This window comes from Astatotilapia calliptera, chromosome 1, assembly GCF_964374335.1.
Source record: "Astatotilapia calliptera chromosome 1, fAstCal68.1, whole genome shotgun sequence".
Lineage (NCBI taxonomy): Eukaryota > Metazoa > Chordata > Actinopteri > Cichliformes > Cichlidae > Astatotilapia > Astatotilapia calliptera.
This window is the reverse complement of record NC_137422.1, coordinates 39,144,772-39,169,462: the sequence shown is the minus strand read 5'-3', so window position 1 is coordinate 39,169,462 and position 24,691 is coordinate 39,144,772. Positions and strand designations below refer to the sequence as shown.

The 24,691-nt window shown below is 44.6% G+C and overlaps 3 protein-coding genes and 1 long non-coding RNA gene across 9 annotated transcripts in view; 2 read left to right on the top strand and 2 right to left on the bottom strand.

Moving 5' to 3' along the window:
• The window catches only part of LOC113027043 (katanin p80 WD40 repeat-containing subunit B1-like), a 29,362-nt gene extending 16,430 nt beyond the window's left edge, over positions 1-12,932 (bottom strand). The window contains exons 1-7 of one of the 5 annotated variants that reach the window (XM_080303534.1): positions 9,826-9,962; positions 9,644-9,727; positions 6,119-6,252; positions 5,896-6,026; positions 3,427-3,544; positions 2,750-2,850; positions 2,628-2,669 (exon numbers count right to left, since the gene is read on the bottom strand). In XM_080303534.1, the coding sequence (XP_080159660.1) occupies positions 2,628-2,669; positions 2,750-2,850; positions 3,427-3,544; positions 5,896-6,026; positions 6,119-6,167 (441 nt within the window). In that variant the 5' untranslated portion in view covers positions 6,168-6,252; positions 9,644-9,727; positions 9,826-9,962. Of the gene's footprint in view, positions 1-2,627; positions 2,670-2,749; positions 2,851-3,426; positions 3,545-5,895; positions 6,027-6,118; positions 6,253-9,643; positions 9,728-9,825; positions 9,963-10,980; positions 11,003-11,093; positions 11,656-12,790 lie in introns of those variants that run through there. The other 4 variants (XM_080303537.1, XM_080303525.1, XM_080303541.1 and 1 more) reach the window with 4 other exon arrangements.
• On the top strand, positions 145-10,086 carry LOC145429749 (uncharacterized). The gene is made up of 2 exons (XR_013910037.1): positions 145-183; positions 9,637-10,086. It is a non-coding gene; the product is annotated as an uncharacterized LOC145429749 (long non-coding RNA).
• Positions 12,933-13,480: 548 nt separating the features above from the next.
• On the top strand, positions 13,481-17,776 carry LOC113027004 (conserved oligomeric Golgi complex subunit 8-like). The gene is made up of 5 exons (XM_026176377.2): positions 13,481-14,153; positions 14,608-14,815; positions 15,352-16,176; positions 16,263-16,431; positions 16,965-17,776. The coding sequence occupies exons 1-5, from the start codon at positions 13,825-13,827 to the stop codon at positions 17,222-17,224; spliced, it is 1,791 nt and encodes a 596-aa protein (XP_026032162.2). The 5' UTR covers positions 13,481-13,824; the 3' UTR covers positions 17,225-17,776.
• A 1,117-nt stretch (positions 17,777-18,893) lies between these two features.
• Positions 18,894-24,640, bottom strand: nob1 (NIN1 (RPN12) binding protein 1 homolog). Of its 2 annotated transcripts, XM_026176393.2 has the most exons (10): positions 24,481-24,640; positions 23,836-23,968; positions 23,634-23,767; positions 23,319-23,390; positions 23,098-23,238; positions 21,680-21,820; positions 20,845-21,078; positions 20,605-20,702; positions 19,652-19,796; positions 18,894-19,512 (listed from the first exon to the last, which is right to left on the bottom strand). In XM_026176393.2, the coding sequence occupies exons 1-10, from the start codon at positions 24,547-24,549 to the stop codon at positions 19,243-19,245; spliced, it is 1,437 nt and encodes a 478-aa protein (XP_026032178.2). In that variant the 5' UTR covers positions 24,550-24,640; the 3' UTR covers positions 18,894-19,242. The 2 variants fall into 2 exon arrangements, with proteins under 2 accessions (XP_026032178.2, XP_026032196.2); XM_026176411.2 differs by lacking the exon at positions 21,680-21,820 and having other exon boundaries at positions 24,481-24,639.
• Positions 24,641-24,691: the final 51 nt, after the last annotated feature.

The following is a 24,691-nucleotide window of genomic DNA, read 5'->3' as shown; positions in this document are numbered from 1 at the left end:
CATAAACAAAATTAAATTGAAGTCTCTCAGTTCTTTTAAATGCAATAATCCGTTTACTGTAAGACTCCATAAAAGCTCCGACTGACACAGTTTAATCCGAATCATTCTGAGCGTCCTCGGCTTTGGCGCACAGTGACACCCATAAAATCGGCTAGTCTGACAGATAAGGAGAAGACGACGGTGGTATGTAAACTGTGTTTTTGTGCTGCGTATTGTTTGTTTGAACGCAGTTTGGATTCTGACCATAGAAGATGTTTTTGTGACACGCCCACCGCTACGTTTGCTATTCGGTTTGGTGTGTGTGTGTGCTGTGGCTCTGCAGGCGTTCACCTGAGTTTGAAGGAATTGCTGTTGCCTTTGTTTTGGATTTTGGCATGCTGCTTATGTTGAATGCTTAAAATGAGTGGATCACAGGCTGCATCTGTTGTTGGATAAACTGAAATTGGATAAGATTAAGGAGTATGCTAGAAGAGAGAATAAAGCGATCAGCAAAGAAGGCACCCACAGCTGTGGCCAAACAGACTGCAACAGATCGGTCTCAGAAGGAGCACCCAACAAACTCCAATGCCACCTTCCTCCCACTATCTGTTAAACTGTTTAAATGGAGTGTGAGGCAGACATGCTAAAACAGTGACCTAAAAGCATTACCAATAAACAATGGGATCAATACATAAATGAAAGAAATGCAGCTGATAAAAAAGCCATAAACTACTTTCATTTGTTTAGTGGTGATTGCCAGTTTAGTTGGGTTTTTTTTGAGACACAGAGAGTGAGAGATCCTGTCCTACATTACTTTAAAAAAGAAGATATTTTCAGAGCTGTTGATATATGAAGCTCTGAGCATTGAGTGTTGCATTGTGAGAGTTTCAGTAAAAAGCCTGCAAATTATTGCATTTATACTGGAGAGCAAAGAAAAATTAAATTCTACTTGTACTATGGAAAATCAGTTTCATAAAAGCTACATAAACAGAGCTGAAGAAGACTGCGTTTGTAAAACTAGCGGTAACGTGTGAGAATTATAAGTTATAAGACTGTTTCTGCTATCGATACAATTTGTGTTGTTAATCCTAAATCATTCACGGTGACAACATCATAAGAACAAGGTCATTTTACTCCACACACACACACATTTGGAAAATCACATAGTTTGACCATAAAAATTCCCAGAATAATTAGTATTTGAGATTGCTGAAGCAACATCACTAAAGAAAAATATCCTTGCATGTCACTTTCGTTTAAAAATATAAAAAATGTGAAGTTTTTTTTTGTAAAACATAAAAACATAAAAACAACAAAACTTAAGACCTTAAGAAAGAGATAAAGGATTGAGAAAGTTTATTCATGCAGGTCCATATGACAGAGAATATGCATGTTCTTTTAGTTTTCATATTATTATAATTTATATTTAATTGTGTTGTGGTTTGCAGTGTTTTGTGTTCTTTTCACTTTAAATTTGTGAAAGGAAAAAGCTGAAATTTAAATAGTTAAAACTTGAAATGTGAATAGTTGATTTTTGTATTATATGATTTATTTATTACATTTTATGTGGAGTGAATAAATAAAAGTATATTTACGGTGGCCCCTAGAGACAAAGCACATACAAACTTCAAATCACGTACGAACTCTGAAGCATGTACAAACTCCAAAACACGTAAAAACACGTACAAACTCCAAAACACGTAAAAACACGTACAAACTCCGAAGCACGTAAAAACTCAGAAGCATATAAAAACTCAGAAGCATATAAAAACTCAAAACACGTACAAAAGACAACAGAAGTGCTCCAGGATGCTGGGCCCAGTGTTGAGCCTTTGTTATCTTGTGGCTACACAAGCCAGCAAGTACCAACGACCGGATTTGGTGTGTGGTAATAACAGGTAAATGAACTTTTTTTTAAATTATTTGAATATATATATGAGTGCCTGTGTATAAATACACAAACAATACACACATGCTTTCAATTGTGTAATTTAAGTGATCTAGTAGCTCTGCTTTGGAAGTTCAGTTCATGCTAGAAATGTGTTTTGGAGTTTGTACGTGTTTTGTCTCTAGGGGCCACCGCATATATTTATATATAAACATATATAAATAAAACCACTTGTTTTTATGTTAGTAATTCCTTTTGTGCATAATTTTATATTATTGTTAATAATAAATTAATTAAAGCAACAAAACAACCTGAAGAGCCGGTTCGGAGCCGAAAGAGCCGGCTCTTTTTAGTGAGCCGAACCGAAAGAGCCGGATCTCTAAAAAGAGCCGGAAATCCCATCACTAGTGACCACGTGTCTGTGTGTGTTTGTTTTGTATGTGATGGTACAACTGTGGAAAACAAGCATCAGAATGTAGAGCGGGGCTTAAACATCTGAAAAACATCAAAAATCTGTCAGAAACCTGAAAACAATCAGGATTTAGCTTTTCACACGGTGCTGTTTCCAGGTCAGATGAGGTCAACTCATTTGCATAAAAGATCAGATTCCACTGAAGCAAATGTCCACATCACACTTTGTTAGGTCACCACAGGTGTGTTTACCAAATCCACCTGCAGCCACTGTCCACCTGTTAGAAACGTGCACCTGGATTCGAGCAGGATATTAGGAGCCGGCCTGTCATCCTGAGCACAAACTTACCTTATATCTGAACACGTATCCTTTCCTCCGCAAGTCCCACAGCTGACAGCAGAAAAGAAGAGACATTTCATTAGAGCGGATTAAGACTTCAAGGATGTTCTCACACAGGAAAGCACGCCTACCTTAATGTTTGTGTCCATGGAGCTGGAGGCCAGGAAGTCTCCAAAGGGATGGAAGCCCAGGCTGGTGATGTTGGCTTTGTGTCCCATCAGAGTCCTTAAAACTGAGCACAGGAAGCAGCAGGGTCACCTCTTTGCATCTCTTTCTAACTAAGACCCAGCTTAGGTGCATTAAAACGCCTCCGCATGATGGGACGGACGATTATTCTGACTGCGGGGTACAACGTCCTCCGTTACAGCCTGAGACTGAACACTGAGGAAGCTGTATCAATTTTCAAAATAAGAGTAGATGGAAAAATACTACTAATAATAACATATACTCAATCAGACTGATGTACTATATTACAGAGGCTGACATCATGTGGTATGACGGATGTCCTGTGTCCTCGAGGCAGCAGAGGTGGAAGAGCTCATAGCTCAAACTTTGCACTCAGAAATTTAGAAAAAACTCACCACACTAATAAAAAAAAGCAAGTTGATTTTAACATGTTTCAGCTCTTTGTGTGTCATATTTCTAATCGACTGGTTCGCTCACTTCACTTCTCTTTGTCAGTGTGAACCTTACGCTGTCCACCGCTGATCTAAAGCACCTGTGCAGATAAATTACGCACACAGACAGTTTAGAGGCGGTGAAGCTTTGACTAAAAAGCCTCGTAGCCACAGAACAGACAGAGTCTTACTCTTGGCAGCCTCCAGGTCCCAGACTCGTATTGAACCTGACTGCGACCCGGCGGCGACCTGCTCCTCCGACACGTTGAAATGGATAGACTCCACTGGGTTCTTGTGACCAGTCAGACTCTGAGAGGAAACAGTCAGAACAGACATCATCACCTAAAACTGCACCTCGCTCCTTTCTCAAAAACTCAAAACACAGACTGTATATCAAAATGTTAGTGTTAGTGAAGCTGCTGAGGGACACCACGTCACCTGTCAATCACAAAATAAGCCCACCTTCATCTCCTGCTTTATCGTCCCCTGAACACTAATGGAAACCATCATTTCCAAAATGAGCTTCATCTTTTATTCAATAAGACCTGAAAACAGCGACTGAGACCATAAAGCCGTCAGGAAACTGTTTACTGAGCTCAGAGATCAGGTGAGGAGGCGGCTCGTTTTCTCACAGACTTCTATTCACAGTCAGAGGAGTCGCCCCCTGCTGGACATCCATGAAAAACGCAGGTTTAAGCTTCACTTTTCAGAATTCAAATCTACACCCATCCTTTATACAGGGAGTGCAGAATTATTAGGCAAGTTGTATTTTTGAGGAATAATTTTATTATTGAACAACAACCATGTTCTCAATGAACCCAAAAAACTCATTAATATCAAAGCTGAATGTTTGTGGAAGTAGTTTTTAGTTTGTTTGTAGTTTTAGCTATTTTAGGGGGATATCTGTGTGTGCAGGTGACTATTACTGTGCAGAATTATTAGGCAACTTAACAAAAAACAAATATATACCCATTTCAATGATTTATTTTTACCAGTGACACCAATATACCGTAACATCTCCACATTCACAAATATACATTTCTGACATTCAAAAACAAAACAAAAACAAATCAGCGACCAACTTAGCCACCTTTCTTTGCAAGGACACTCAAAAGCCTGCCATCCATGGATTCTGTCAGTGTTTTGATCTGTTCACCATCAACATTGCGTGCAGCAGCAACCACAGCCTCCCAGACACTGTTCAGAGAGGTGTACTGTTTTCCCTCCTTGTAAATCTCACATTTGATGATGGACCACAGGTTCTCAATGGGGTTCAGATCAGGTGAACAAGGAGGCCATGTCATTAGTTTTTCTTCTTTTATACCCTTTCTTGCCAGCCACGCTGTGGAGTACTTGGACGCGTGTGATGGAGCATTGTCCTGCATGAAAATCATGTTTTTCTTGAAGGATGCAGACTTCTTCCTGTACCACTGCTTGAAGAAGGTGTCTTCCAGAAACTGGCAGTAGGACTGGGAGTTGAGCTTGACTCCATCCTCAACCCGAAAAGGCCCCACAAGCTCATCTTTGATGATACCAGCCCAAACCAGTACTCCACCTCCACCTTGCTGGCGTCTGAGTCGGACTGGAGCTCTCTGCCCTTTACCAATCCATCTGGCCCATCCATCTGGCCCATCAAGACTCACTCTCATTTCATCAGTCCATAAAACCTTAGAAAAACCAGTCTTGAGATATTTCTTGGCCCAGTCTTGACGTTTCAGCTTGTGTGTCTTGTTCAGTGGTGGTCGTCTTTCAGCCTTTCTTACCTTGGCCATGTCTCTGAGTATTGCACACCTTGTGCTTTTGGGCACTCCAGTGATGTTGCAGCTCTGAAATATGGCCAAACTGGTGGCAAGTGGCATCTTGGCAGCTGCACGCTTGACTTTTCTCAGTTCATGGGCAGTTATTTTGCGCCTTGGTTTTTCCACACGCTTCTTGTGACCCTGTTGACTATTTTGAATGAAACGCTTGATTGTTCGATGATCACGCTTCAGAAGCTTTGCAGTTTTGAGACTGCTGCATCCCTCTGCAAGATATCTCACTATTTTTGACTTTTCTGAGCCTGTCAAGTCCTTCTTTTGACCCATTTTGCCAAAGGAAAGGACTTTGCCTAATAATTATGCACACCTGATATAGGGTGTTGATGTCATTAGACCACACCCCTTCTCATTACAGAGATGCACATCACCTAATATGCTTAATTGGTAGTAGGCTTTCGAGCCTATACAGCTTGGAGTAAGACAACATGCATGAAGAGGATGATGTGGACAAAATACTCATTTGCCTAATAATTCTGCACTCCCTGTATACAGTCTGCGCTCTGCCATGATGTGGTGCACTACACACAACGTAAGAGGTCAGGCAGGTTAGTTTAGTTGGAGGAAGATGGCGAGCAGTGGAGGGGAAACATGAGTCTGTTTAATTCCCATGGAGCGAACTCTGTTTTCATCATTTAACAATCAGAAATGAATCAATAATAAAGATAAAAGCGTGAGGTGGTGACAGGAGAGAGGCAGGTGTGGGCATCATGACCTGCAGACTGCAGAAGAGCAGTAGGTAAAGGATGGGTTCCTTTGAATCTGCTCATGTTTCAGGCCTAAAAAACCTCGACGGAAACCTTAAAAATTAGAAACCCATCGCATTTTGCATTGCGGGGGACTCACCATGATGCAGTTGGCCTTGCTGACGGCCCAGATGTTGACCCTGCAGTCCTCTCCTCCTGTGGCCAGCAGGCGGCCCGAGCTTTTCCCCAGAGCCAGACAGGAAATGGAGCTGGATTGAGCCTCGAACTCCTCTGTACGGCAACAAAGGAGGAACAAATTCAGGTCGGGCTGGGCTGCTGGACAGGAAGGGTGTGATGATCGTTTGAGTAACTTTAATACTCACGAAGGCGCCATGCGATCTTGGTTGTGCTGGAGGCAGCCATACTGGTCATACTGGGAGACTGGCTGCTGTGTTTGACGACCCCGGCTGAGGTTAATTCATGAGACGGACATCAGCTCCTGGTTTAAAATGGAGCACTGTAACAAAAAATAATTTCCCCCAGGGATCAATAAAGTATTCTGATTCTGATTCTGATTTAGTGTTTGCACTGAGCGTCAAACACCTGCAGGAACACAACACAGTGATAAATAAGTGATAGAAGAGATAAGACATATAAAACCGTCTCAGTCTCGCCTCTCTGACGCTGAGCTCTCATTTCTACTCCCAGTGAAGATACCATCGTCTTCAGCTCGGCCTCCAAACCACACAGGTGTCACTACCACCCTGTAAACCCTCCCTTTCATGCTGGCTGCCGTCCTTCTGTCACAAATCACCCCTGAAACTCCACCAAGCCTGCACACTTCTTCATGTCTCTTGTGTGCTGTCCCTTGTTTTGGATGGTTGACCCCAAGTATTTAAACTCATCTATTATTGGAAAACACTGTATACAAGCCAGAAGCCAGATGATATAAGTTAGTTAAACTGCAGGAATGTCTTAAAGATATAAAAACCTTGATGACCGTTAATTTCCTACAAATATAGTATCTAACCAGATTCTTACCCTGGATGGCATTACCTTGGCCTCCAGTAACGCTGTGAGGAACCTTGGAGTCATTTTTGACCAGGACATGTCCTTCAACGCACATATTAAACAAATATGTAAGACTGCTTTCTTCCATTTGTGCAACATCTCTAAAATTAGAAATATCCTGTCTCAGAGTGACGCTGAAAAACTAGTTCATGCATTTATTACTTCCAGGCTGGACGACTGTAATTCATTATTATCAGGATGTCCTAAAAACTCCCTGAAAAGCCTTCAGCTAATCCAAAATGCTGCAGCAAGAGTCCTGACAGGGACTAGAAAGAGAGAGCAGATTTCTCCTGCTATAGTCTCAGGCTGCTGAAGGATTCCCATGATGCACTGAGTGTTTTCTTTTCCTCCCCTCACTCCCATACCGGCCCCTCCCCGAGCGTGGTTCTTCTCGAGGTTACTTCCTGTGACAATAAGTTTTTCCTCACCACTGTCACCAAGTGCTTGTTCATTTTACCTTTATTTATACAAATAGTCCTGAGACTCAATGCCTCATTTACAAGAGAGACCTGTTTCAAACAGGCATAATAAAATAACACCAATAAAATATTGAATATTTTACCAAGTGTCTACACAGTCAAACTAAAAACAAGATTCCCAGTGATGATTTCACAAAACCATTTATGCGTCTTTTAAAGTCTACGAGCAAAATCAGCTGAGAGCCTGAAATCCTTCTGTCATGTAATCCATGAGGACGGGACAGAAAAGGAGAATACCTTCTCTCTGAGGTCTGAACAGTGAGTGCAAAGAAGTCCTGAGACCGCAGATTGTGACTAAACTATTTGTCAGATTACAGGTAATCTGACAAATAGGAGACGAGTAAACCAGAAATGAATTTAGAGACAAAATGCTATCAATGAACCATCCTGCATGAGGCTAATGAGGACTAATCAACCAGTGAATATAAAGTACAGTGGTGTGCTAAAGGTTTTGAGCCGGTGATAAATCTTAATGCCGTGATAAACAAAGTCCAACGATCCATTTCTAAGAAAAACAAAACTCCAGCTTCAGCCTAGCTTCAACAGGAACTCGATGTTTGTAAGACTCCACAGCTTCATTGTTAATACATGTACCTTGAGAAGATACAAGAGAGGGAAGTTAGGATTAGGGTTAACCGAACCCTCTGAGAAGAACACAACCGTGGTTTTTTTTATAGATGCATTTCAAAGACAGCCTTAGCAGAAACAGCTGTGACTGTGTACGATCAAAAGCTAACTGCAAATGTTCGAAAACCATGTCGATACCAGGGTACCAGATTATTACCACAATTAATCATCTGCGTAAAAATAGGCAGTTGCACTTAGATTTTGTCCCACAGCACTGACATAAATAGTAAATAACGCAGGTCCCAAGACAGAAACCTGTGGCACTCCATCAGTCACATTTAAAAAACTGGAAGAGAGACCATTAAACTGCACACACTGCTTATGGTGAGAAAGGTGCTTAGCTTGGTCTGAGCGGCCCTTTTCCAATAACCTCTGACATAAAACCCCACGATCAACAGTGCCGGAGGCTTTCGATCAATAAAAAGAGGGGTGCAGTATTTCTTTGCTTCCAGGGCCTCGTAGATATCATTGAGAACTTTAAATTTTAAACCTTTAAGTTACAGTACTGGAGAGATAAAATATCATTTTCATTCTGATAGCTCTAAGGTTGATTATTCCTCAGCCATTAAAGAATCTCAGCTAAAATACAGAGTTTGCAGATTGGTTCATATTATTACCATCCAAGAATCATCACCTTTCAGGAGGGCAGTACAAAGGCACACTGGGATCTCTGCTGAAGTGTTCAGTTGTATGGAAAGATTAAAAATATAAGACGCTGGCTCATCTATGATGCTTGCAAGCAGACGCAAGAAAAACGGAGACAGACTGTCTGGACCGGTGACTTTTTAATGTTAATGCTCTTCAAAGCTGTCAGAGAGAGAATTTATAGTCTGCCAAAGCGTCCCAGGGACTTTGAGACTGTCGGTGGTTAAGATCAGAAAGTGATCACATTTGGATTTCCTAATAGAAGCAGCGAAGCTATTACGCAGCTGCCAAACCTTAGCCATTGGCATCAGTGTCGGACTTTCTTGAAGCTGCTCAGGGCTGCTTCCTGTCCCGCCCTTTCACTCTGACCTGGCTAAAAGCAGCATGTTTGTCCACAAGGCAGATAAAACTCTCAGAGTAATATTTACAAGCTAAGTTAACACCGTCCATCAATGTAAAACTGACCCAATGTAAATTCATGAAGTCGTGACAAAAGGCTTGCTCATGTAAAAGCTTTAAATTTCTGTTTGTGATGATGCTCAGAGCATGAAACTGTTCCTCGCAGCACCAACCACGCAGCGATCAGTCAAGTCGCTGGTAAAAACTGCTGTGGAGAAATGATGTGGCACATTAATCAAAGATGATTTATCTGGGGAATAAGGTGTGTGGGGCTTTAGTCATTTGTGTTAGATTAAAAACAGTGTGCCTTAAAATAATCAGACACAGGAGAAAACCGATCCCAATTAAAATCACCTACCAGAATGATTTCATTATAATAGCTGAGCCAAAGAGGAGAACGTGCCAGGGTCAAAGTCAACAGCAGTTAAAGACCTAGCTTTATAAAAAAACTGTCACACTTCTGCCTTTCTGAGGCTGCTTGAGCGATAAATTTTAAATCCATAAATTCCCACATCTCACGTCTCAGAAACAATTATTCATTTGGCACTACCTCCGGTGCTTGCATGTTAACCTTTCCACTCGTCTCTCTCATTGTGTGAATGAGAGTGAGACGAGTGGCACGTTATCCTCTTCGGTTCAGCTATTTTCCTCCTACTGACTTTCATTCCTCTTGTGTTCAGAGCATACCTCGACCTGCTCCCACTGCAGCTCACGGTGTCATCTGCAAACATCACGATCCACAGAGACTCCTGCCTGGCCTCGTCTATCAGCCTGTCCCCATCACCACAGCAAACAAGAAGGGGCTCAGAGGAGATCCCTGATGTAATCCCACCCCCATCTTGAACCCATCTGTCATTCCTACCACACACCTCACCACTGTCTCTCTCCGTCCTCATACATGTCCTGCACCACCCTCACATCCTTCTCTGCTACTCCCGACTTCCTCATGCAGTACCACAGTTCATCTCGTGATCCATAAAGACACGGTGCAGATACATCATCAACAACCTCAAAGCAACCGCACAATTCAAACTCCTTGAATTTTTTTCTTAAATAACATAATTCTTCACCTGCAAACACAAGATTTCACAAATGAACAAACAGAATAAATCTTGTTTGGTGTTATCAGGTGATGTCGGTTGGTGTCTGATATTCATTTCCTGCTATAACAAAAGTCTCCCAAATATGGGATAAATAAGATATTTCTCATCCTCATCAGCACCTTCATCTACATCCAAACTGTTAGATAATATCTATTTTTCTAACACAAAAATAATACTTAAAATCTGCAAGAACCTTCATGTGTTACTGTCTGCAGACTGAAGCGAACATTTCTGTTTATGGAAACTGGCGCATTTTTCTCAGATCATAACGTGTATGAAAACACCGGTAAACTAACTGAGCAGTGCTGTTGTGGTCAGGAGTGTTTGCTCTGCTCTCCTGGAGCTTCAGCTAACTTCAGGTAATCTCATTAAGGTTCTTCATTAAGCTCATTAAACCACAGACGAGCTCATGTTCAGACTAACACAGCAGAGGAGGTCCGTCTGCTCCCCACTTTAACCCGTTAACTCTGACTCTGTGGCGGGTGTTCCAGATCAACTGGCGTTTAGATCAACTGGCGTTTAGATCAACTGGCGCCGATGTTGTTCACAGGACACAAAGAGTAAACGATCGTTTACTCTTTGTGTCCTGTGAACAACATCGGCGTGGTGTTACTTGTTTGCTGTTTTCGCGATCGCGTCGCGCATGAGGATATCACCAGGTAAACTCGCCACATTTTTAAACATTTTGTTGTTCAACAGCATCAAGACTGACGGAGTGTGTTTGAGACAACCTCACAAGTGTCACAGATGACACATTTGGCGTTTTTTGCTGGTTTGTCGGTAGGAGCTCCTGAAACGCAAGACTGCCACACATCTGTTCGACCAACGCCAGTTGATCTAAACGCCAGTTGATCTAAACGCCAGTTGATCTAAACGCCAGTTGATCTGGAACACCGGTGCTGACCTAACCACCCGCCGTACCGAGCTCCGGGCTAACGTTAGCCGAACACTGAGGCCGGGCATCGGCGTCAGGAGCAGCGGCTCCCCGGCGGAACTTGGACCGAGCAGACGCAGTCTGGCGTTGGGGAGCTTACCTCGGTCTGTCGGTCACCGACGGACGGCTTAAAGTTGATCCGGTGAGACGGCGACAGCAACTTGTCGACGGTCCGTTTACTGCTCGGCTGCAGCTTAGCAACTGAATCACACACCTCACTTCCGGTGACGTCATTACCCTTTTCCCCCAAACAACTTTATTAACAAATACGCTTCGAAGTCATGACTGTAGAAAACGATCACTAGGTTGAACTTTTCAGTAGCGCCGTTAACTTAGCGGTATTTATCTTAAATTTCCATTTCTCCAGATTTGACATGTTTCTCTTTGTTTTTATTTTTGTTACGTTTGCCAAACTTTTCCCTTTTTCTCAAATCTTTTCTGGTAAATTTAGATTTTTTTCCTTATAATTTCTCCTAAATGCATCTTTTATTTTCTTGTGATTAAGTATTTTCCCCCTCACATATCTGTCCCTTTTCTAAATTTGGTTTTTAGTTTCTCATAAACCTGGTTACCCGCCCCCTCTAAATTTGCCTCTAATGATTTAAGCTGCACTGAAAGAAAAGCAGCTTTGTAAGAAAATGAAAGCTATCTAAAATGACATTGTGTATTTACAAAACTAAAATAAAACAAAATTAATTAGGAAATTAATTCATTAGTTCAGGGCTGGATTGGGACAAAAAATCGGTCCGGGCATTTTGACTAGTGACCGGCCCACCAGGTATTACAGGAAAAGCCATAAAGCCTTTGAATGAAAACAAACGCTGTTGTGACAGTGATGTACAGTCTTGTTGGTATATGTAGGATTTCTATACATTGTACATCAGATGAAAACTTTGGTTGTAAGATTCAGATAATTATTTATTAAAAGCGAGACATTTTAAATGAGAATAAGAAAGAAAAGTATTTCTTTGTGCCCCCCTCTCCCTGTTAATGCCCTACCTGCCCCCCTGGCAAAACTTTGCTAGACCCGCCCCTGCACAGTTACCAGCTGTCAGCTACATAAAAAAGGATCCTGGTGTTATTTGTCTCTCAGAAACAGTTGATAACTTCAACTCATTCATGTCATCTAAAAGGTAAACCTGTTTCTCCATCACCTGTTCAGCTCTGATGATCCAGTAAGGACATCTCCTGGTTTCATGTTTCCCTCTCACATAACCAAACCGACATCATGACCAGCAGTTTTAGAGCTGTGGCTCCAGCAAACATCAGCTGATACTAGAAATTAATATTAAATAAATTCTAACAACAGCTGATCCAGCTTAAACGTGCTGCTGTTGTTTAGCGCGACATCTGCTGGTTTCCTGTTTCTGGCGCAAAGTGGGCGATCAACAAACGAGAGAGAAAAGCCGATCAGTTGATCATTGATCAGTTTCATGATTGAATGAGCGAAGAAGAGGCAGCTAACAGCGTAAAGACGCAGAATAAATCCAGCTTTGTGTCTTTTTCATTATAGCTGAAGTCCGGGACAAACTGCGTCTCTTCTCAGCTCAACACGAAACGCGTAATATTTTCTCTGATGATTCCGTTTTTACAGGACGGTTGGCAACTCTACTAACTAACCTTATGAATAAAGTAAAGTTCACTATCAGTAACATCATAGCACCCACCCAGCTGTATAGGAACTCTGTCAGTACAAGTTATTGTAACTGACTGTAAAAAGTCAGCAACATGAAAATAAACTCCACCTAAACTTGGTTCATATCTGACCCAGATAGACTGCAGGTCATAACTTCTTACCTGAAGTTCAGTTCACCTGACACTCGGACCGGCGGCCGCCTCGGGGCTCTCCTCCTCCTCCTGCCTCCCCTTTCCCTCATCCACCTGCTGGCCTCAGTGGGAGCTCCGCCATAGCCACCACCAAACAACTTCTTACACATCTGCCAGCATCTGGCCAATCCACCACCTTTCATTGTTTATACTGTTACAAACAAACAAAAAACCATCAGCCCATAAAAACGAAAAATCACCAAATGCCCGGTATGCCCATGGCCAGTCTATGCATTAGTTGTAATAACGTAATTCGTTTAAATTAATTTAGGCTATTTTTAGCCTCACTAGGCTTTGGTGCAGAGGTTCACTGAGAGGTTAACGAGTGTGTGTAATTTTTCTATTACAGTATCATATATACTTACTGTACTGTAATGTACTTAGAATATTATTATCATATTATTATACAGGTAAATCAGTATCCTAGTAATTATTCATATTGGTGTTGGTGATATTTGCAAAAACATTTAAACAGTCATAAATTAATTGTTGGCCTGTAATCTGTGAAAAAAGTGTTAGACATCTCTCTCATGAATAATTCATTCACTTTCCACAAAAAAAAAAGAAATCCTATCTCAAGGCAGAAGCTGCCTTGATAATAGCTGAGTTATCAGTTTTTAGCAACAGAAATGTCTTTTTCCTGAGAGACGTGGCCAACAAATGTAACGTCACAGTTATAGAAACATGATTTAAGTGACCAAAAAGGACAAAATAGATATAATAACTCAATAAATCAGAGTCACAAATATATTCTATGTATTTCATATATACCTATTATTATAGTATACAGTCAAAACAAAACAAAAACAAAGAAACTTCGGAAATGACTTTTTGGCACAACACCGGCAGGTGGCAGTATTTCACCTTTAAGCTTTTTTGACACGCGTCAGAAGGAGAAGAAGAAGAACCGGGACGTGTTCGTCAGCACTGGATGTTCCGGTTGTTTACAACCAGGAAATCTGTCAGTTTGTGAACCGGGACTCCGTGAACCTGCAGCGGTAAACATGGCGGCGGTGGACGTGGAGGATGAGAGCATCCTGGCGTCCATCTTTAAGGACAGCTTCCCGGACAGCTGGAGGGACAACCCGGACTTCGCGGCCTACCTGTCGGAGCTCAGCTCCTTCGGGGTGGAGAAGCTGGGTCGGGAGCCGGAGAGGCTGGCGGAGGAGCGGGCTCAGATCCTGCAGCAGACCCGGGAGCTGGCCTTCTCCAACTACCAGACCTTCATCCGCACCGCCGACTGCACCGAGCACATCTACCGGGACTTCGGGCGGGTGGAGAGCAGCGTGTCCCGGCTGCTGGACAAGCTGCCCCGCTTCGGAGAGAATTGCAGGTCGGTGGCTCCCTGTGGAGGGGATGTCAGCAGGAGGAAACTGGGGTCTATAAAAGTGTCATCATTTACTGTTAGGTTAATAAAAACTTTAGATATTTTTTAAAAAGCACACAGGATGAACTGATCAAGGAGAGAGATGCAGATTATTATTATTGTAGCTCACTGTAGGATCACAAAGTGAATAACTTAGTTATTTTCTTAGGAATATGCCACAGAAGGTGAATTGACTGGGAATAAAACAGCAGCAGATTAATTTCCCTTGAGCTGGCTCGTCAGCCTCCTTTCAGAATAAAAAACAGGCAGCCAGACTTTAGCCACAACCAGAACAAAACTACAGACTGGGAACATTAATGAAAGATGATAAAAGGTTCTTAGAGCTATAAAGTGTTACACATAGTTGTGTTTTTGCTGTTGTGCTGTCTCTCTGAGCTTTGGGGGCTCATTTTGTTTTCAGGCACTTCATGAAAGAGGCGGAGGAGATCGGAGCAAGCCGCCGGATGAACAGCCTCACTCTGAACCGCCACACGGAGATCCTGGAGATTCTGGAGATTCCTCAGCTCATGGACACCTGCGTCCGCAACGGCTACTACGAAGAGGCTCTGGAGCTGGCGGCATACGTGAAGAGGCTGGAGAAGAAACACTCGTCGCTGCCCGTCATCCAGGTGAGTCCAGACCAGGCTGACCAAAAAGCGGGTGTGTTTGGGGTTTTTTTACTGCCTGAATGAAACTCTAAATGTTATTTAGGAAAATGAACTGTTAGGGCTAAATAAACGTTACTTTTCTTTGATTTTCTGTCGTGTGATGTTGGAGAAAAAATGTTCAAATAAACAATTACACGTGTGAAGAGAATTAAAGAGCTCAGGCTCCAGACCGCTCTGAATACTCAGTTTTCTTTTGTTACGTGCACAGCTAACAAGCTCTGGGTGTTGCCCCTCAGCAGGCTTCCAGGTGTTGGCCAGCTGGAATAAAGCAGGCTTTCAGAGAAGGTGAAAAAGCTAAAATGTGACTGCGGGAGGTTGTTGATGGGGCTCAGGTTCAGGTACAGGCTGGAAATCGCTAGTTTAAACTCTAAATTGACAAAAACTGGAGAAAAACAGTTGAGAAACTTTCTCTTTGCTGAGATATAAAACAGAAAAGGTCACTGTGGAGAACATCTAATGTTTCGGCTCCTCTAACCTTTGACCTTCTCCATCTTTAGGGTATCGTGCGTGAAGTGCGTCAGTCGGCTCAGCTGATGCTCAACCAGCTGTTGCAGCAGCTCCGCAGCAACTCCCAGCTTCCCGTGTGCCTCCGCGTCATCGGTTACCTGCGGCGTATGGACGTGTTCACGGAGGCGGAGCTGCGGGTGAAGTTCCTGCAGGCTCGCAGCACTTGGCTGCACTCCATCCTCGCCGCCATACCTGAAAACGATGCTTACTTTCACATCACCAAGACCATCGAGGCTTGCAGGGTGCACATGTTTGACATCATCACCCAGTACAGAGCCATCTTCTCTGACGAGGACCCGCTAGTGCCCCCCGCCGGTGGGCTCATGGCTGTGAACGAGGGCGCCATCTTCCACGGCTGGGTGGTGCACAAGGTGGCAGAGTTCCTGGAGACCTTAGAGAGGGACCTGCAGCGGGGTGTGGGCAGCCGCCTGGACTCCCTGCTGGGTCAGTGCATGTACTTCGGTTTGTCCTTCAGCAGGGTGGGGGCGGACTTCCGCGGGCAGCTGGCGCCCATGTTCCAGCGGGTGGCGGTGGACACGTTCCGCGGAGCCGTGAAGGAGGCGGTGGAAAAGTTCCAGGAGGACATGAACCTGTACACCCTCATCGCCCTGCCCTCAGTGCTGGCAGGGACCATCCCCGTCGTAGCCCCCGCCCCGCAGCCCGGCACCCTGCAGCCCCCAATGTCCCTGCTGGACTTCCAGCCGCTCGCCTGCTTTCTCAACAACATCCTGACCGCCTTCAATGACCTCCGCCTCTGCTGCCCCATCGGAGTGGTGGAGAATGTCACCAAATGCCTGGAGGAAGCCCTGAAGATGGTGAGCAGCTGGATCTTTGGTGTAATCTGGGTTAAAGTCAGACTGATGCTGGATTAACAGCTGCTGACGGTGTCGTTTTTTGTCAGGTGACCCGTCAGATTCTGGTGTTTCACCGGGCGGAGGAGACGGCCTTCAGCAGCCGGGAGAAGGAGCTGTTTATTCAGTTCTGCTGTGCGTACGCTGAAGACCTGCTGCCCTTCCTGAACCGCTGCCTGCAGGTCCTGTTTCCACCGGCTCAGCTCGCTCTCATCCTGGGTGAGGACTCGCAGCAACGTCTGAGTTTGTTTCTTCGTTTAAAACGGACGCGGTGATGCTGAAGACGTTTAACGACGGGCCTGGAAGTGAAGCCGTTATTCCAATAATGCGGTCTCAGTTTAAACTGTTGTCCTTGCGTTGTTGTTCTTGTTGGTCACCTTCGGTCTCGGGCTGGAAACCGCATGAACGTACATGGTAGACTGTACATAAAAGATGGGCGTAGCCACTGGGACATTTGTGAAACCATGGTCTGAATTTGGAGTAATGACCGCTTCAGCCTGTAGGGGGCACTAATAAAACCACAAAATCACCACACAAGCTTTTTTTGTGTAGTAAAGTTAAACTTTTGGTCCAATCAGTCAATGAGAAGAAAACTTCACAAAATTAGTTTAAAAGAGAAAAAATCTTTAACCTCTTTTTCTTTTTTTGCCCTGGACTCTCTTCTCAAAGTTATTCTTTGTAATGGCTAAAATAGCTTAAGAAGTGCTGAGCAGCAGAGTTTGGTCTGAATCAAATCTGTTGTCTCTCCGCAGGTGTTCCTCCCACCCAGCTGCACAAGTACGGCCATCTGGGCTCCATCGACCTCGCCACAGTCCTCGAGCCTCTGGACTTCCTGCTTCCTCAGAAGGAGCCGCCGGTGCCAGAGGTCGACATTACGGCAGAATTGAGCAGCCTGACGTTTGACATGGAGCCCAAAGAACCGGCGCCGACCCCATCCGATGTCAGAGACTCCAAACCCGGAGCTGAACTGACAAAGACAGAGTTTAAAGAGCCGAAGCAGGACGAGGAGTGAAGGCGAGGAAACGCTGGCTCTAAACTGTATCCTGTGACGGACATCTGTCAAAACTGAAGCATTAAAATATTTTTATATATGTGAGAAAAAGGCTTTAATGGTGACATTTCTTCTCTTATTTAAAGGTTTACTCACTAACGTAGAAGGAAAATAAGCAAATAGTTTAGTTTGCTTCTTTTTCCATCGATGATGGAGTCCACCTGATTTTAACTCTGCTCCCGGAGATCTTCAGCTCGTTCTCGTCCTTTAAGAAGGAAAAACTGAATGTTTGTGTTTTCCTGGTAACGTGTCAGAAATGTGAGAAAACCAAAAGTTTGGTTTATTATAGGAAAGTCCTGAAGGGCAGAAACTGACTCTGCATTTTCATCCAGCGTCGGCCTCATCTTTGAGCTTTTTCTGCTGAGGCAGCTGGGAGTTGTAGTCCGTCAGCTGGGAGTTGTAGTCCGTCAGCTGTGTCTGATTTACATGGTGGGTTTGTTAAACTGTCTGGACACAAATCTTTCACTTTGATTCAAAGATTCATTGGAAATCAATAAAGATCAATTATATTGACGAGTCAGTCTCATGTTTAAAGGAGCGTACTGCAGTTTCTGCACAGTCACGGTCAGTCTGAGCTGATCTCCACCTGTCTGGAATATCTGAAGATAAACTCAAGGATCTCCACCTTCACAGATCTACAGGTGAGCACCTCGTGGACGCTACTTCCACCAACTAACAGCCTTACTACACCTGCCTGTTAGGTCTTATTTTCCTGTTTAAAAATATAAACCTTCCAGTGATCATGTTCTCCCTCTGCGTCGTGTTTGAATCGTTGGTTTTTGTGTAATTTTACTGTCAGACGGCGACGGGACAATTCAATGATGTAATGCTGTGTTACCATAGAAACACAGCATTTCTGGCACAACTTCAGTGACTCACAAGGTGCAACGAGAAGATAAAGGCGTAAAAGGTCCAGCACTATGCGGCACACAGTGGTGTTACCGTTTAACCACACGCCAAAGCATGAAATTGTAATCAATAATAAAGTTTATTTATGTCGAACATGTGGCCCTCGGCCCCAGAGGCAGCCCACTGAAGGGTCACGTTTGGTCCGGCTTTACAAAGTGAAAACTGCAGAGAAGTCGGTTTGCGTTTTTCAGTGCAGGACCCCGACGTTACAGGACAGTTAGAAATGTTTCTCATGATGATGTTTTTATCATAAAGATGTAAAATACTGAAGATCAGCCATAAACACTGAGCTGGAAACTATAACGTAGTTCAAGCAGACTCGCTGTGAAAGGTTTCACTGCTCTCTAAAACAAATATTTTAATAAGAATATTACGTCTGGCAAAATTTGAAGGAGGATTTACACCTTAGTCGTTGTTTAAACCCTGAACCTGATGTGCACCTGCACGCTGTAGCCGTGTAACCCAGAGTGACCGTTATTGGTCCGTTCAGTACTGCCGTTTGCTCTTACAGATGTTCATCCACCTCTGCCATCCTTCATCTAATCGACTGGAGGAGAAACGTCTCCAGCAGCGAGTGTTTAGGAGCAGAGCTTTATTTCTTCCTTCTTCACTCACAGAAATCCTGATATGTAGCAGAATCTCTGTATCACGTCGCCGCCCTGCAGACCGAGCGCGCTCCTGCCTCTGTGGTGGAGGTAATGAGCAGAAACAGACACCGATGTGAAATTTCACACACTTTTAATGTATTTATTATTCTGGCTCGTTCCATAAGGGATGCTATGTAATCTGTAATAATCTGGAGCTGGTATTGTTAGAGTCACTCGTGCTGCCAGCAGTTAATTCGCCCGTGTGTCGCCGAGTGTCATCGACTTCCTCTGGCTGTCACGCGCGTCTCTTCTGCTTTGAACACCGTGTTTAGAGCTGTAGTTAATCCTCATGTCTTGGATGTCTGACTGTCCATGAACGCACCAGAAGACCTGGTGAGTTAATCTGTCGCACGTGAGCCGATGGATGATTTGGGAAATGACGGTCCGGTCCTTTAATTTAAACACGATGCATGCTCGCCATCTTTACTTCTTCTTGATGAACTTCCTGCGGGTGGCGTTGGGGTTGGCCCGCCTCCTGCCGCCGCCACACTGGCCGTCTCTGATCTGCAGGTTGGCGGCTCGGCTGTAGATGTCGTTCTCACAGAACGGCGACGCTCCGGCCACGTAGTCCGGGTTGAAGACATCGGTCTTCTGGCGAGCCTTCCGGGAGAGCCTCTGCTGGGGGAAGCGCTGGTCCTCCACCAGCTGGGGGTTGGTGGAGTGTTTCCCCCCCTGAGGCAGAGGCAGCGTGTGCTGAAACACAAGATGGCAGCGGTCATGTTTAGGACGTTTAGACCCGACTCAGGCAGAACTGAAGCGGTCTGAAAAAACGATTTACGCTGCAGATGCGAACGCAGAGTCATTTTAGAAGTGATAAAACGCCGCGTCTCACCCGGAGCCCTCTGGGGTTCAACACTTTGGGGTTTTTGGAGAAATGCATCTGCATGCTGCCATCCTCGTTCACCGTCACCGCCAGCTTCTTCAGGGTTCTGTTCCCGCAGTGAGGACAGAAAGCTTTGTTCATGTCGCTCGTCGTCCTGGAATCGAAACATTTAACAGGTCAATGCTCCTGGACGGGCAACCCCTCGCTTTATTCTCCTTACAGCCTCTAAGAACAGGACAGGTCACTAACATCTGTCCGTCTGAGGAACATCTGTCCTCTCATGTTAGGTTTGTTCCAACCCTGCACTCCACGCTCCATCGTTCTGATCCACTTTAACATCTGTGCTTTTTCTTAAAGCAGGCGTGGGCGAACTCCAGGCCTCGAGGGCCGGAGTCCTGCAGGTTTTAGATCCAACACAGCTGATTTAAATGTCTAAATGACCTCCTCAACATGTCCTGAAGTTCTCCAGAAACCAGGTAATGAACTAATCATGTGATTCAGGTGTGTTGACCCAGGGTGAGATCTAAAACCTGCAGGACGCCGGCCCTCCCACCCCTGGTGTAGAGCCACTTTAATGGATTATATTCAGATTTTTACATGATGTTTTATTTTGACCTTATTTACATCTGTATCTCTGGAGCACCTTTATTATATTTTTCTATGTAAGCATCATTTTTACTGTGTTTTATTATTTTTATTTTAACCTACTCAAGCAGCAATTTAATACATTTATTTATTTATTTTATTCCTTTCATTGACTTTGTCCATTTTATTTATGTATTAATTTATCTTTATTCTTTTAATAAAGCAGTCCTGACATTTTCACTTGTTCAGCACCTTTATTCTACTCTTGATATAAATTTAAATGTTTTAAATGTCGTGTTTTGTATTTTTCGCTGGAACGGATTCGAGCTGCCTCCCTTTCAGCCTGAAGAGGTTTTGTTAACTTTGTTCGGACTCACTTGAAGCAGGCGTGACATCTCAGGATGTAGTTCCTCGCCTGCTTGATCAGCATCCCGTTCACAGAGAGAACGTGAAGTCCGATCTGAATGAGAACGTTCTGGGACACAGACAGCGAAAGCTTTTTGAAGTCCGGCGTAAAGCAGGAGAATATTTATTCACGCAGCGGTTTACTGAAACCATTCACACAAACCTTTAGACAGAAGGTGAAAAACAGCGAATGCACCGTCTGCATCCGTTACCTGCATGGCGAAGTCGGTGGTGAGACAGCCGACTTTGATGTCAGCTGGAGCCGTCCAATCAGCGGAGTCCATTTTCACCTCTTTGATGTTACCGGGAGTGATCCATCCTCCTCCATCGTCCTCCTCGTCATCTTCGTCATCAGGCTCGTTCTCTTTGTCCTCGTCGTCCGATTGGCCCGCCGACGCCCTTTGCTCCGCCCTCTCCTCTGTCTGTGGTGATTCGTTGCCCTCTTTCTGTAAACAAACAGCATCATCATCATCATCATCACTGCAGTCTGACAGGTGACAGAAGTTATGACTCAGTGAGAGATGTAAAATTCCTCCTTTGTCTCCTTGCTTCCTCTCACATGCATCCTTTCCTACGGGGAGATGTTGAGGAGGAAACCCTGTTTATCCCACGCCATCAACGTCAGGAACGTTTTCCACACGATTCACTATTTACACATTACAAGAATAAGACCTCAGATCACACTTGAACTACTTTTTCTCTTGAAATGTGCTGCAGGAGGTGGAGGTGGTGGGCATGCACATGAAGTTCAGAGGCTGCAACACAACAACAGAAATAAAAGGGTAATGCACTGATGCACTAGAGTCTGACTGGCGTGTGAAACCATGCAAACACAAAAACGCCTGCAGCCCTCAAAGTCTCATGGAGGCTCCTTTAAATATGAACGAGGTCTCCTGCAAACTGCAGCCGGTCACACTCAGCCACAAGCGCTCACTGAGGGGCTGAACCGAGGCTCAGAGGAACACAAAGGATTATTCTGAACTGTGAATCATGCAAAGCTGCTCTACGAGACTCCCAGCATGAAAACATTCTTCCCTTTCAACTCACCAGTAAACCCAGCAGCTCATCGCTGAAGGTCAGGAGCGGATCCCTCCAGAACAGAAAGCTGCTGAACTGGTCTCCGTCCGAAGTCGTCCGTGTGTCCGCTTGTTTCTGTCCGCCGCTCGATTTTAAACCCTCCGCTGGACCCTGACAGAGCAGCAGCGATAACACACACGCTGTGTTTACGTGCACAACCTGGAGACACAATCTCTTTTCCAACAACACGGCACCCAACTCCATTCATCCACCCATGCCTCCGTCCATCCATCCACCCATGCCTCCATCCATCTGTCTGTCCATCCATCCTTAGTGGCCGGGGAAAACAGATGTTCCTCTCTTCAGACATTTTCTCGGGAATTTCCACCCAGCTGCGAGCTTTAACCTCTCCAGTGTGTCCTGGTTCTGTCCTGGGTGAAACAGTTAACCTGCAGCGCTGCAGGTTTTCTGGTCGGACCCCCAAAGCACCCTAGCTGGCTCCCTTCAGTGTGGAGGACTAACAACCACTGCACGATGTTCCAAACCAGTTCCACATGTTTTCACAGGAAAAAACCCAGTAAAGACACAGCACCACAAAACCTCTGTGCTCAGAGGTGGAACCACGCCACTGGCTGTGGGAGGGGACAGACATTCACACATGCAGCTCACAGAGTCCGTCCTCCATGATTTTATTCTGTGGATGTTACTTTAAACTCTGCTTCTTTGGTCTTAGAACAGTCAGAATAATGGAGCTGGTTTCATCAGTGGCAGAGAGATTGTGTATGTGTTTGTAACAAAGGCAGCTCGGCTCGGTTTCTGAAGCTTCTCGCCTGTTTTCTACGATCGCTTTAAGACACGTTCACAGAGGAAAGGTTCTGAGCATTGAAACTATCTGTGCAAACACAGACGTCTGTGTCAGCAGAGGGATTTAAAACCCTCTGAGGAAGTCGTTACAGCGAGAGTCGGTGAGACTGTGAGGTCCAGGTGCTCCTTGTCCTCTCGCCACGGCATGAAGTCTCAGACCGTCACTTATCGTGCTTTTAACGTTTGTCGCATCAAAAATACAAAAGAATAGAAAAAGTCTGAGGAAATGAAGACGAGCTCCGAAACAACATCAGAACAAAGCTCAAAATTGTGTATTTTAAAAACTAAGCACAGACGAAGGTCAGCAGAAGGTACATCGTCAGATTTTCCCCAATTTTAACTGACAGCGTAAAGAAACGAGAGATTTACAAGAAAGGAAATAACTTTTTTAAACACTTTGAAAGGAGTCGAGTATTTCTGCCTGTGACGTTCAGATTCTCCTAAATCTCTCAAGTTTGGTTTCCTGATTAAAATAATTTCACATTATGAGGAAAAGATGCAAAAATTAAACGACAGAAACTTCTAAAGCTACTGTCTCAAAACATCTACGATCGAACCAAACAGAGCTGTGTTTCTTTCCTCACCAGTAAACCCAGCAGCTCGTCATCGATGGCCGGCAGCGGCTCCCTCCAGAACTGGAAGCTGTTGAACTCGTCGCCGTTGGTCTCGTTCGGCGTCTTCTTTTCCGTCTCCGTCTGTTGGACAATCGTGCTGTCCGCAGGTTTCTGAAGACGCAAACACAAAGTGAGAAAACGTTCCTGTCTGCACGCCGGCCTGACGGCTGACACGAGCGTCCGACTCTCACCTTGGAAGGAAAGTGGAACCCGGCGACGTTCATCGGAGTCTCGGGGTGGCGCTGCGTGCTCTGAATGTTCACCTGGATCAGAAAATAACCAGAGGAGTCTGAGTTTATCACAGTGTGGAGTTAAACTTCTACGTGTCTGCTGTACAGAGTCAAGAATAGAATAGAATAGAACAACCCTTTATTGGGATTGTACAACCAAAGTATGGGTGCAATGAACACGCGAGGCTAACTGCACAGGAGTAAAAATATACATAAATATTAAACACATTAGGAATAAACAGCAAACAGGAGCGCCAGTCTGTGTGCTGCAGGTACCTTAACCTCCGGCTCCTTCCTCAGGTGCTGCGAGCCCACGTTCTCCAGCTCCAGCTGGTAGGTCAGAGCCAGGACTTTGATGTCGGTGGCTGAGAGACTCGGATAGTCCCCGGTCTTCTTGGAGAACTCTGTCACTGAAAACAGACACCAGGATGTTAAATCACACCTTTACAAGAGGTTTGGGATTCAGACGCCCGCTCACCGTGTCTGATGTGCTCTGGATGAGGTTCCTTAAAGTGCAGCTGGTACGGCAGGAAGGCCAGGCTCCTCCTGGTGGGCTTGTCTCGGATCTCTTCCACCACATCTTTCAGGGTGTAGATATTCCTGCCGATTTCCTACCAAATAAAACCAACAGAGTGAGATAACATCGGGAAGCTTCAGCCTCATCTTTATCGTGGCAGCAGCCAGAATTCATTTTTTTAATGCGCTTCAAGCTAAAATCTTTATTAAAGTTCCAGTGAATATTTATTTTACTAAACACGGTTTTTTTCTCCTTTAACAGTCTGAGAACAGAGACCAGATCCGGACCAAAAACCTGTCCATCTACGTTTAAACCTGAACTACAGCATCCGGTGATGCTTTGAACACCATTGATCCAGATCTCCTTTCTCTGGACGACATTAAAGATCCGGGACCAGATGAACACATTTAACTCAGTTTTATGGTCCTGGATCATTTATTGTCCCTGTGAAAGCAGAAGACGATCCGGTTTCTCGGTTTGTTGTCGGGGACCTGTTGGCCTCCAGCTCCACGCTGAGTCCTCTCCCCCCCGGTCTCTGAAGCCCCTCTCCCGGGTCAATCACACCCTCACAACCCGGTCCACCTGTATCAGGAGGGACAGACTCACCTGGAGAGGAGCTTTCCTTAAAAACGCTCCTGCATCTGCGACAACATGCTCTACCAGGGTGGTCGCCATCTTGGTTTGGCGAACAGCAGCGGGAGCGACCAATCAGAAGAGAGGGGAAACACTCGTGACACGTAGAAGCCGAAAACACGTCATTCATGTGGGAAAGTTGAACTTAACCATTAAAGTTGTTTTTAAAAAAGTGAAACGTTTG